The sequence below is a fragment of the Rhamphochromis sp. 'chilingali' genome, assembly GCF_963969265.1.
Source record: "Rhamphochromis sp. 'chilingali' genome assembly, chromosome: 20".
In the NCBI taxonomy this organism is placed as follows: Eukaryota; Metazoa; Chordata; class Actinopteri; order Cichliformes; family Cichlidae; genus Rhamphochromis; species Rhamphochromis sp. 'chilingali'.
In genome coordinates, this window is record NC_137947.1 from 24340848 (window position 1) to 24354937 (window position 14090).

Sequence of the window (14090 nt, forward strand, 5' to 3'; positions counted from 1 at the left end):
AGCCCTCGTCTCCCTTTGTGGTTGTTTCATGTTTCCCCAGCCCGTTATGTCTGTGTTTTCCCCGTGCTCTCTCTCCTCCTGTCTGAACCTCTGTGCCTGTACATGTCATGTTCAGTTCACCCCGCCCTGTCTCGTTATGATTATCAGTGTCACCTGTGTTCCCCGTGTGTGCCCACTTTCCTCGTTTACCCTCTGTGTATTTCTGTCTGAGTCTCCCTCTGTTCGGCGTCGCGTTCTCCCTCATGCTGTGTGTGATTCCCCCGTGTTTCCTGGTGAGCTTTATGTTAGTTTTTCCCAGTTTAGTTTTGTATCTCCTATTATCTTTTGTCAGCAATAAAGCTGCTTTTTGAGTTCATCCCCGTGTGTGTGAGTTTTGCATTTTGGGTCCTCCTCCTGCCTGCCACACAGCCGAGCCATGACAAGTTGAAAGATTTAATTTTTTTTCTGTGTACTTTTTCTGTGTGTACTTGAATAATGGGTGAAAGGTTGGGGTGTTCTGAATACCATTCTTTTGAGGGCTTTAGAGAGGTGGTGGTATTCAGAAACAAATAGTTACCATAACATTAATTCACCATTGTCGCTATATTTACAAGTAAAATTATTCCTCTGAGAGAAAGCTCGAAGCACCAGATTGGGTGAACATCACAGTGATGCAGTTCTCTGCTATCTCACTCGAGAAACGGAGGGAAAGCTGTGCTAGCATTGACCTAGAGATTTTATGTTATCCTGAGTGGGGTAAATATTGATAAAAGGCCATGATAAGTTGCCAAATCTTGCAGTAATAAAGTAAACTGAGGTGTGGTGTTGACTGCCATGACTGAGAGAAATAGGTGATTATGCATTTATAAAGATTTATATTAGAAACCTGAAATTAGTCAATATTTCAAATGAGTCAATAGTGAAATATTTGAAGCCCCCAAATAGAAAAAAAATGTATTGATGCTGAAATAACTTTCCTCTCTCAGTGACTACTGTCCTAGTTTCTTTGAAACTTTGAGACATCAAAGTTCCTTCCGTTACAATAGCTGACAGCAGAAATTGATAATGGTGTTTAAGTTCAGAAAACGCCTTTAACAAAACAACTGTTCAGCTAGCAGGCCATAAACAGGCAGAACCTACGGCAGGCACTGTGTAGTCACAGAAACAGTGCTGTAGGCAAACCTAGATGGTTAAGCAAGGGTTAAAAATATTGTCCTGCCCTTTGTCTTTCATACACACTCAATCACTCTCTCACACACACACAAATAAAAGCAGCCAGCCAGTGACACCCAACTGGTCCAGAGTGTTCCTCAGAGTTATTTCTGTCTTCAGGACAAAGGCTTGTACCTCTTACTGAAAGACAGTGTGTGTTGGGAGTTTCTGTAAGCGTGTGTGTGTGTGTGTGTGTGTGTGTGTGTGTGTGTGTGTGTGTGTGTGTGTGTGTGTGTGTGTTTGGACAGGATAATTAGACCTTGTGCTTTGCTCCCTTAGAGTTCTGTAACCGCAGGTTTGAGCCATAATGAATCTACACTGTCACGGACACTGGGCTGTCGCACCACACACACACACACACACAAACACACATGGGCATGGACACCATTTTGGGCATGTTCACAGAAGTCTGAAAACAAACATGCACACATTGTGTAAATGTTTGACAGAGACAGAGAGACAGATATAAAGACAGGGAGGAAGAGAGAGAGAGAGAGATTGGATGGATTAACTGAGGGCAAAGGAGAAAAAGCTAAGTGTGTGGAAGATTACTAAAAAAACAAATGCTTACTCATTACATTTGAGATTATACACTGCTGCATATGTTTTCCAGCAAAATAATTAACCACTATAATATAGTATGGTTGCATGGTATGTTACAGTAGTAAGTGCTTTTCAAACTTCTCAGGCAGTAAAGTGAACTAAACCCAGAGTCTGTGTCAGTGTAGCGTCTCTGTGAGTCACTCTGCAGTCTGAAGTGAGGCAGACTGTTTCTTATCCTTCAGGCATCTCTTAGGCTTCAGGCAATGAAGTCAAATAAAGCTCTTCTGTCAACCTTAGCAATGCTGGCAGCTAAGTGTTCAAAAGTAATGTGATACGGGCTGATAATAATGTTTTTCATTTTGAAGCTAAAAACATAATAAATTCCCCTATTAAGTATAAAATTTTGTTAACTGGATCCTGTTTTCATAGATATTTCAAGACACCTTTGGATCAGTGACTCGCAATCCTAAATTGAGGAGTGCCAAAGAAGCAGGGTTGCGAGATGAATCTAAACAGGGTGGTTGGATGTGTCATTAGTTTTCCTGATCATAACCCAGAGGTCTGGACAGCTTCAAGCTCAACTGTTGACCTGGTGGTAAGAGTTTAAGTTCATTCTAATCTTTCTTATAACTGTTATAATGTTTCACACACGACCAGAAACGTAATTCTAATAACTATAGAAGAAAAGAGCATATCAGCAAAGTCACATAAGGATAGATCATCTTGGAACCGTGATTTACCAAATGTGACAATCCGTGTACCATGTACCAAATTTTGTGGCTTTGTAATTAAAAACTGTTTGGAAATTTTGGTAAAAAAACAAACAAAATGTCAGCATTTTAGATCCGCTGGAAGAAAAGTTAGAGGCCCATCAACATTAGTAGAAATCATTCTCTGTGGAGCACGTAAATGTGCAGAAAAGAAGACTGATAATTTGATCTTATATTTTTAGATGGTTTTATTGGATCAGTAGAGATCCAAAAATGTATGTGAAATAATGCAACTTGAAGAAATGCTCACAGCCGGCTTGGCATTTTTGAGTTAAGGAAGCTGGAAGTGAAAACTGTTTTAGTTTTAAGGAGCAACAGGTCAAAAGGGTGTAGGGTTGCAGGCAGTCACACCACATGCTTTAATCACCTCAGTTCAACCCTTGTCTAGCCCGGCTGTACTGGAGCCAGATGATTCATCATTTACTGCTGTGTCGGTTTGATTACGGTGTAAAGTTCGTGGCAGTGCTGAAGACTTCTTATATTTTCTTGTATTCAGAAATCTTCCTAAAGTTCAACTCTCCAGGTCACTTCAAGGATGCAGTCCCACCAGGATATCTCAACGCAGACACAGCCACTCACAAACACTCAGATAAGACATAAGAAACCTGAGGGATGTGAGAGAACATCTGTTGAGAATTTGCTTTCTGAATTACACGAGAATGGAGTGCCATTTGAGTTCACCGGGTTGAACAGGTGACTCATAATGCAATAAGGCTATTTTAGAGCCTGCATGTCTTCCCCCTGCTCTCTCCCAGCTTTCCTGTCATAATAAAGGCTTTAAAAAAACCATAAAAAGAATGCTAAATGTAAAACTTCAATATTTGAAGTGGTAATAATTCACATTATTCAGATAGATGGATTTAATTATCTTTAAAAAATGTCTTGTTGCTGACCTTCTGAAAATGTAAGTATTTTGAGTGACCAGTAGGACGTACTATGAAGCATGCTCAACATAGCCAGGATTTCTTTGTATCAGCTGGCTTGAAAAAGTCTAAAATCTAGTCAGAGAAAACTGGTATCACAATGGTGGTTATCGGATTTGTTTGTTAACTCGGGCTTTCTGCTTTAGGCTCTTAGTGCGCTCACATAAAGCAAAGCTTCTGATGGGTCATTTGACTCTTCTGCGCAAAATAGATCAACTGAGCACGAGGTGCTACAAGAGGAACGGGTGATAGATATCTATAAAGAACAGAAATAATATAACAGTAAAATACAACCCTGCAGCTGCAAAGTAGACAAGAGAATTACGCTGCAGAAAATCATTAATTTTATGAATTAATTGTCATCACAAACTCACAGTGGTAGAAAAATATATCAACATGAGTTCATATGTTTATTTTACTTCTTGGTGCACTCAGATGTTTATTTCTAATGTTGAAAATTAATGCTTTTAAGGTTGATCAGTGTACTCTTATTTCAGCTACTGTTCTGTTTCATAAAGATGCATCGACAGATAGCCCGATCTTTTTGTAAACCGCATATTTCTTGTAAGACTGCTTTCATACTCTCATCCTTGCAAAACTGCAAGATAACTATGATTAAAAACTGGAAAAAAGATCTCTGACAATCATTTCTCACCAGTTTCACTGAAACTTGAGCAGTTTCTCTTTCACTGTTTATTACAGCTGAATTTCCTTTTCCTTTTTGTAGTTACCATCATATTACACTGAAATCTGTATGACCTGAGGTTTTGTAATTGCATGCAATTTTTTAAATTAGCTATAGCTCAAGTAGATTAAACAGCACTTCACTCACGATGACCTCCTTGTATGCTTTCTTTAGTGGATAAAATCCAGACATCAGAAGTGTGCCTGTGTCGCAGTCCTGGTTTTTGGAAACTAGAGCTAATCAAAATGCGCACTGTTGTCTCAATATGTGGGATGAAAGGCAAGGGATTAAAACTGTGCAATCACCCATAAAGTGAGAAACCTGGTCAACCTTATGTGTAACCACACATGTGCATTTATACACTGCAGCATCAACACCTGGCAAGAGAACAAGGAACAAGTCTCCACGTTCCTCTTTTCTCCGTCTCATTATTGTTCTACAGCAAGAACAAACACACCTGCACTTACTTTCTGGATGATTCTGCAACCACGTTCACAGATGATTTCCCACTAAGACACACTGGAAAAAAAACACACACGCGCACACCTATCTCTTCCTGTCTTCCACAGCAGTGCGATTGTGTGACAAGGTGTTGAGTCACAGCCTTAACTCATTTTGTTCTCACATGTATCCAGCCTCTTTGTGTTTAAGTTTGTTTCGAAGCCGTTGAGGCCATGGCAGGCTCACGCCACTGACGCTTATCACGTACTAAATCCCAGCTCGTGGGACTGTTCACATATGGACTAAATTAAATACTTTCCCCGACGTTAGTGCACTGAGTTGTAATACTGTAATCTGTTAAGCTCTTGAGTTCAACCAGTCTCACCTACCTTAGTGAAAACAGCATAGTGACATTATATTTTATTAAGGCAGATGGAGTTAATTCATCAAAAAAAAAACCAAATAAAGGTAAATGAAGGCTTTCACTTTATCTCGTTAGCACTTACATTACAGGCTGGGTGCTGACATATTGTTTGGTGATGCTGGCTATAAAACTAAAGGGGCTGGAGGCCACTGTTCATGAGGAAGTACTTTTTGTATTATGTATGTTTCAGATGTTTATCCATCCATTCGCTTCCGCTTATCCTTTTCAGGGTCGCGGGGGGTGCTGGAGCCTATCCCAGCTGTCATAGGGCGAGAGGCGGGGTACACCCTGGACAGGTCGCCAGTCTGTCGCAGGGCTAACACATAGGGACAGACAACCATTCGCATTCACATTCACTCCCACATTCACAGCTAGTGGCAATTTGGATTATCCAATTAACCTATCCCCACAAGCTGCATGTCTTTGGACGGTGGGAGGAAGCCGGAGTACCCGGAGGGAACCCACGCAAACACGGGGAGAACATGCAAACTCCACACAGAAAGACCCCAGCCTGATGGTGGAATTGAACTCAGGACCTTCTTGCTGTGTGGCTACCCACTGTGCCACCGTGCTGCCTTGTTTCAGATGTTATGAAACAAAAACTACAACATGGGTGTGTCAAGGCTATATACAGTCTGTCTTTTACCACAAGCACTGCATATTCCTTCATTCAACTATAAATCTCCACACATGTGTGGCATTAATATATGACTTAATGAACCGATCAGTCTTACTAAAGTGGGCTATAGTAAGCTAATACTTTTGAGGAACATATAGAATCAGTCCCACAAACTACAGGTCACTTTAACATCAGTAATTTAAAATGTTGATTAAACTGACTGATCGAAAAGTCAGTGTGTTTATTTCTTTAAGAGCAAAAAAACCCCTCCCAAACTGATAGTTATATCATAAAGGTATCTACATGCAATAGAACTAACATAGCCTTTACTTTTTTTAACATTAAAAAATGCAACTTTATGTCACTTACATATATGTAAAAGTAAACTATATTCTGCCTCATTGGGTATCGCATCCTGAGCTCCTTTGTTTGGGCCTTTAATCAGTCACAGTGCCTTACGTTTAACGTTTGACCTTCCTGTGCAAGCTACGTAAGCGTCAGTGCTTCAGTGCAACTGCCAGTTAGCCGAGTAGATTAGGGTGAACGATCACAATGTCAGGACAGTGGATAACATCCCCAGCCTATTTCTTTGTAAGTTTGTTAAGTTACCTAACACACATGCGCTCACTTTCTGGTTGGTTCTGCAATCAAGATAACGGAGGCACTAAAATACACACACGTTCCAAACTTGTGTGACAAGGTGCTGAGTCAGAGCCTGTACTCTGCTTTCCTCACCATCTTCAGCACTGAATAATGGAAATTGCTCACAGAGGATGTGAGAAACACCAGCTTTTTTACTGCTTTTTTACTGAAAACATTCCAAAATCATGATTCCCGTAGCTGAGTAACTGTATGGTCAGTGATTACAGCACTGGCTAATTTAGGTTTGTTTAGTGTGTGGGGGAGGAAACCTAAACATTAGAATGCTGAGAAATATTAACAAATGTTGAAAAATAATTTTTTAATCATTGATTTCTACATTTGTGCTTGTTTATATTACTAATGCATTAGCAGTTTACACGGCTGAATCTCTAATACGTAAGCACAGGGTCACTAGAGATCAGATATATGAGTTGGTTAGGAAAAAATGCAGAAGCAAAGTTGCAGAAAAGGTTCACTCTATTCCTGTTTGCAGCTCATTAGTTACACAGACAAAAAAAACACTCAGTGAGTGAAGCAGATTTCTCATGCATCAAAAGACTCGAATGGAGACTTGCAGCTTTGTAACTGTTAAGCTTTTGACACTGAGGGAGTGTTTTAAGCTCCTTACTGAGATATAATAGGCCTGTCATGCATTTTTCTTGACTTCTATTTTTTAACCCATTTCTGTGATGAGATTAAAGTGAATTTAAACTAGATCATGTTTTCTTCTCGCTTCCTCTCTGTCTTCCCAAAGCTCCAGTCAGCTCTTTGATAGAGGAGTAAATAAAGCCGGAGTGATGCAATATGCCGAAATATTGCCAAGGAAAAGAAGCCAAGAGGAAATTAAGTCTGATTACAACTTCACAACTGCACCATTCACAGGATTTATACTCCCAAGAATAATATGAACGTCTCTTTAGCAGAGCAATAGTCAGAATACTGCAACTGCAATCTCATGGAACAAGTACCGAAGCAAGCAAGGTGATAGGAATTTTCTTAAACCTGTATTTTTTGTGTGTGATTTGGCCTAAAGGGTATATAGTAGGAAGTTTCAAGAATACTGTAACTGAGAGGCTAGAGCAGCATAGCATGCAGAAAATATTTAACATCTCAAATGCGATATATATTAATAAACTGAAAAAGCTCTGATGAATTTCACCTTCGGCATTTACAAATACATCTATGTAACATATGTGTTTTCGTGTGCTGCATAATGAACTTCTTTCACTCTCCCCACATTAAAAGGTCAATTTGTATCACAAGGTTTATTTTTGTTTCTTTTCAACTTCTGTAAACATTGCTTTCCTCTCTCTACGCTTAACCTATCCATCACCTGCTCCTGCACTGTTGAGGTTTTTCTATCATTAGGCTGTTTTCCTGTTTTTTGGTATGTTTTTTAACTACAGTGGTAACTGTGGCATCTGGATTTTCTGCAGATTCAGGCTGTCTGTTCGTGTAATACTTTGATCACAGGTCTTTTTATTTTTATCAACCAAAGCAGAGTGGAAATGACCAGCTGCTAAGAGACTCTGATCACACACACACACACACATTTTGTCCTGTTTTTTTTTCCTTTCTTGTTTCCTGCCCTGCTGAACATGTGGTTCATTTCAGCAGCATCCAGCCGCAAATCTGGATTCACAGAGAAACACTGAATGAAAAAGGCAATTTTCCAACAGCCTATATATTTTTGAGTTGCTGAGATGAGATGATTTGGCAAAAGTCGTTTATATCCTTTAGTTAATGGCAGTCTTGTCTGTCAGCTGATCAGCTTCACTACCACAGCTGCAGGGTGTTCAGCCTTCTGGTCAAGAGATGTAAAAATGTATCCTGCTGCAGGCTGGTTTTAACACACATATGACTTCTTTCTCTCTCTCACGCACACACAGAAATAGTGTCAGTGATCACTAACCCTTTGCAATAGGAGATGATTATACTCGTCTCCTATTCGTCTGAGCTGTTGTCCGAATGTCTCTGCCTGCATGTCCCCTGCTGCGTTTTGCTGCCACGTCCTAGAGGGGCTGGGTGACGGATCTGCAACACAAAGTAAAAAGAAAACATGCCATCTTTGCATATGATGATCAGGTAAACAACTGTTATACATCCTGCGTGTCAGTTCCAGGGTGCAACAGCATTAACTCACATGATCTTTCATTACATTTCTGAAGAGGTTAAATGCTCAAAACTTAACCACCGAGACAAAATATGTGTTTATTTATGCTTCATATAAGTGAAGCATAACCAAAAAGTATTTGGAGCTTTATTTGTGGTTAGGGGTTCAGACTTGAAAACACTGTGAAACTTCAGCACAAAGATATTTGAAATATGACTTGTAAGATTAAGAGAAACCACAAAGGAACACAGAAACCGAGCGCATGTATTTACATAGCTTTACATACGAGGTGTTTCAAAATGGCGGCTCTCTGATCGTAACTTATGTTAACAATAGGTTGCCCAGAAAGAAAATAAAGTCCTTTTGGGCATCACCGGGCACATGGCTCAGACTGTGGTTACACCAAATTCACTGCAGCCAAGCTAAGTTCCTTTGAACTTGATTCACTTGTTGATATTGAATCTTTAAAAAAAAAACATGAACAGATGTAACAGAAAAGCACTGTAACTCAAACCTTCATCGTTTTTTTTGTTGTTGTTGTTGTTGTTGTTTTGGAGAAAATCATATGTGATGTGCATGTTCGGCTTTCCCGCCAATCCATGACTGCTTTTATCAAAAAAACACACCAATAAACTCCTTTTAATGGTAAAATTTTGAAGAAACTATACGACAGACAAAGAAGAAAAACAATCAGAGTGTGATTCATAAAGTGAGACTCCTTTGGTTTTGACCCAGTTCAGTTTATTTGATGTTATAATCGATGCATGCTCACAGTGACATAATAAAAACCCCAGAGGAGATGTAAATCAGGGTACTTATTCAACGAGGTGAGACAGAATAGGTAAATGACAAACATATTTGTTAATTATTAACAGTAGAGAAGGTTATCAGACACATTTAGTGCACTTTGAGTGCTTCATGGTGTTACAGTTGCCAGCTGACCAGGATGAGGAAAAGTGCGAGTGCGTTCATGTGTCAGTGCGCGTGAATGTGTGTTTTCGTGGTTAATCTGTTAGATTTTCAGTCTGAACTACAATACGATTATGAAAGGCTCTGACCTCTTACCGATCTCCGCTTATGACTCATGCACGCCATTATGAAACCCAGACTTAATATTTCTCACATCCTCTGATATTGACGAGACCAGTACAGCAATCAATCCATCAAGCTGCTGACTGCAGCATCAGCAAGAGGGATTTTAATGGCGATATGGGCAAGGAGCTACGCTACAATGCCTCAAAGTGTAATAAATGCTGAGTAATCACTGAATCTCACTGATTTATTCGGGTTTGGAAGCTACGAACGGTGCAGGTAGGCGATGCCAGGATGCTCAAGACATCAAATAATGAATTTTAAAACACAAAACAAGAACTCCTATGAAGTTTTGCATATGTTACTTGTTTCCTCCTTTCAAAGATTTCTGTACTGACGTCCAAGATGCTTTTAAGTAACACTGCATGTACTTAGCGGGTTAAATACTGTATCATGCACGAGGACTTACTTTATCAGGATGTTCCTTTGACAATGACCACAATAACCAAAACGACAGTTATACATAGTATATATACATGATGATACTGATTTTGTATAGGAGCAGTTCTAAGACATCAACCTGGCTGCTGTAATGCAATCTGCTGACAACCGATTTTGGCTCATAATCCACAGTTTGCTCATGCCGAAGGGCATTCAGTTAAAAAGCAAAAAACAAATGCCAGCAAACAGTCGCATCTTAGGTCAAAAGAGTACCAGAGTAACCTGAATAAATAGTGAATTCCTCTAACAGACAGTAAGTCGGCTTTGTGCAGCTCAGTAACTTGAATTTCAGCTAAAGTTTATTTGTAAGATCAAAGCCTCAGGCAAAATCTATCTTTGTTCCATCCAGCCCTGAGGTTGTATTATAATTAGACTGTGTTAAGGACAAAAACTCACAAGAGGCATCTGTTTTGCTCTAAAACTGAAGAAACCTGACTGCACTGCGAGTGTGATCTTCCTGCTGCTGCAGGAGGAAGTACTGCGATGTCGAGCAGCAACAACAAGATAAACAGATCTTCCTTAAGCCCCTGCACCATATCTAACACACAAACAAGTTAGCAATCTTGATAAGTGAGACTTTTGTGTGTGATTGGGGGGACAATGTGTAACTTATTGCACAAGTCAGTTTGTGTTTATTGGTCCTATCTTGCAAATGCAGTGGACTGATTGAGATGCAAGTTACTGTCTGCATCTTACAAAAGACCTGAAGCCTATTTTGGCTACTAAACACACATACTGAGTCCTTTTTTGAGTGGCTTACTTAATAAACAACACGTAACCACACACATGGACTGCTCTGTTTTGACTGCTATCTTGTCTGTCTGGCTTCAGTGAAAGAGAATAAAAGAGACACAAGGCAATCAGCAAAGCTACTCGCTGCTATTATGAAAAAGAATAGCGACACATACAAAGCAGAGAATATGCTCAGGTTTTCAGAAGTTTTATTTCAGCCTTAGGAGATTACTTTGATATTTACAAAAAAATAAAACCCCATTGTGTTTAGAAAAACAAATTGAAGGATTAAAGCTGAGATGTAAACAGAGAGGGTTAGACTGTAATGTAACGTAACCGCACAATTTTACCAGTCTGAGCAAAACAAATAGGTTTATTCTCATTAAGATGACAGAACAGCATTATTCCATAGAAGATTTATTTGCCTTCCACTGCAGCAACACTGTGAAGGCATTTACTCTGTTAGTACTTTTATCTGTTTTTTTTTTTTTTTTTTTGCCAAGTTTTAACCTCCTGGCAAAATTTTGTTTGTTACCAAGCAACAGGATGGGCAACTTTAGCCAACAGCATCACAGCTAAAAGTATGAGCCTTCTGTTTCTAAGCTGTGCTGATGTAAACAAGACAACTGGAGCACTATTTTAGACCAGTGATGCTGGAGGTGGCAGTTCTTTCATTTCTGTTTGGGATTGAAATAAACAGAAAACAATAAAAATAGGATCCAGGCTGTGATAACCGATAAAAACATTTTGGGGAATCCCTCAATGTATGCTCAAAACCGTTGGTCATAAAATTGCTGTGGGAGTATACACTAAATATTTAACGTTTAATGAGCATCTAAATACAACGGTGGCACGAATGATTTGTAATGAGTTTGTGGTATAGAGATTAAAAAATAATATTGGCACAACATTTTAATGTCCACATTTGAAAATGTGTTTATATGATGATATAATCTAAGCTCATAACTTGCACTTCCTGTTTTATAATATTTAAAACTTTATCTGCTTTCATCTTTTATTATGGCAATTTGAATTTCATTTTAAGCTCTTTGGATAAGTTAAACAGCTTCTACTTCTACTTTAGTATCAACTGAACATTCTAATTAACAGCTAACTGACATGTATTTAGTTACTTTACACCTCAATCGATATATTAATTCCATAAAAAGGGAAATACATAAATTCTTAGTAACAACCTGCTAGCATCCTGAAGGCCTCAAATACTGCTGTTACCGGTATGTTTGCAGAGGACATATGGATAAAGGTACTAGCAATAAGGGCCTCAATCCACACTCATCAGATATGCTATATGAACAAAAGTACCAGGCCACCTACTCAGTACACCTGCTGGAGCTGCTCGGCCATGGAAACCCATGCCGTGAAGCTCTGCAGTTATTGAGTCAGCAAAGAGTTGGTGACTTTTACACACTATGCACCACTGCCTTTGGTGACCCTGCTATGTAACTTTATGTGGCTGAATTGCTGTGGTTCCTGCACGCTTTCACTTTGCAATAATACCACTTACAGCTGATCATGCAATATCTAGGAGGGAAGACATTTCAAACTGACTTGTAGAGGTGGCATCAACGTAAGCTCTTTAAAACGATTCATTCTTTCACAAATGTTTGTAAAAGCAGGCTACATGGTTTGGTTAGGTGCATGCTTTTGTGCACCTGTACCAATGAGACAGAAAACACCTGGATTCAAAGATTAAGAGGTGTGGTCCAATACTTTTAGTGTCACATTTAAACACACTCGGTAAGCCTTATGTTTCAGCATACTAAATTAATGTTGAGAAGGGACAAAGTTCTTCATCTTTAACTCAGTGTAACCGAGTACTTTTGATGCCTAAACCTAACCAACAAGAGTCCAACACCAAATGGACACCTTTTCTGCAACAACAGCAGCATCTGAGGAGCAACAGTATTTCACACTGTGGAATGGTATAACCTGAGTCTGCATCAATGCTGATGGAGGCTAAAGTATGACACGAAATTGGTGCAGTTTGGAGAATCAACATGTAGTTCAGCTTATACACATTTTTTTTTTAGCAGAATGCAACCCTAGACTATCTAAAACACAACCTGACCTTAACCTTAGTTTATGAATCCTAGAACTGAGCATGTTCTTTGTCAACTTCTGCAATATAATGGGTGAGAGGTGGATCTGACTGTGAAACCCGGGGACACCACATGCTCACTGTCATCCACACTTATGATTGACTTATTATTTATAATCAATAAGATTATCCAGGATGAACACTTTTCTTTTTTACTCCAGTAATGACAGTTTACAAAAACTAACTTTATTTTTTATAAATGTGTCCTAAACCAGCAATTACCCCATTGGGTAAGTCTCTTCTGAGGTTGAAGAGCAAAAGAGCTGAGGCCTATTTTCCCACATAGGCTTTTATACTTTACAACTACAAGTTTATTGCCAACCTTCAGTTGCACCCCTACTGGCCATTAAACAGAATGCAGCTTTAAGGTATTTCTGTGTTGTCACTTTTCAAAGCAGGAAACTTCAGCCATCTTTAATACTGTTAAAGCATGCAAACACAGCCCACTTAAATGTGACCAACCAATACTACTTGGACTACAAACTGAAACCAGAAAGATTCCATTACCAAATATCATGCTCAGCCATTGCTCAATGTTTGTGTGTTTCACATCTGCATTTCACCTGCAAGTTTGCTAAGTGATACTTAGCGAACGCTAAATAATGCTTACTTTGAGGAGTCAAGAGTCTTTAAGAGTACAGACTCAATTATCATTATGAAATACTGATACATTATGACTCTTTCACATCATTTTAAGTTTGACTAATAAAAGTGTATATAAATCTGACATCCATTACGCGTGGCAGTAACGATGATGTCAGTAGAAATGTGTTTCTTTAGGTTCACTGACAGGTTCCTACATTGTGTGTGGAATAGTACACACATGCACACATTCCTGGGCATGGCCCTGTTAGTCTAGCCATGAGTCAGGACAACGTCTGAAACAAACCAACATCAGCAGGATTAACAACTCCTAACAGAAACATGGTACAGAATGGTCATCACGCATTACACCATTATGTGTTTGTCTCCCTCAAACCACCAATGTGAAGATGAAAATGACAAACCCTTACAGAGTAAGGGTGGGATTAAGACTTTGAAAACTAATGTGAATACAAGTTGTCACCATTTCTGCTTTTTTTTTATGGGTTTTTTTGTTTTGTTTTTTGCAAAACAAAATCACACATCCAACCTATTGGATCCACCTTTGTCCACAATGTTATAACTATCACTCACCCTTTGTATAAACAAGTCAACAGTTTCCTTTTAAATTAAACCTGAGAATGTTATTCAAATGTATCCTGCAGGTTTTAGAAAGGTTTTACACACTCGAAGGCAGCAGGCATTACTCGCCAGAAAAACAAAGTACTACTACAGTGGAATGAAAACAGAGAAGCAGCAGAAGTGGATTTAGC

At 39.1% G+C, this 14090-nt stretch overlaps 1 protein-coding gene across 1 annotated transcript in view; it reads right to left on the reverse strand.

Annotated features, from left to right (window-relative positions):
* Window positions 1-14090, reverse strand: part of LOC308388057 (uncharacterized protein) — a 30985-nt gene that overhangs the window by 13092 nt on the left and 3803 nt on the right. The window contains exon 3 of the mRNA XM_080868529.1: window positions 8151-8272. Within this exon, the coding sequence (XP_080724655.1) occupies window positions 8151-8272 (122 nt within the window). The remainder of the gene's footprint in view (window positions 1-8150; window positions 8273-14090) is intronic.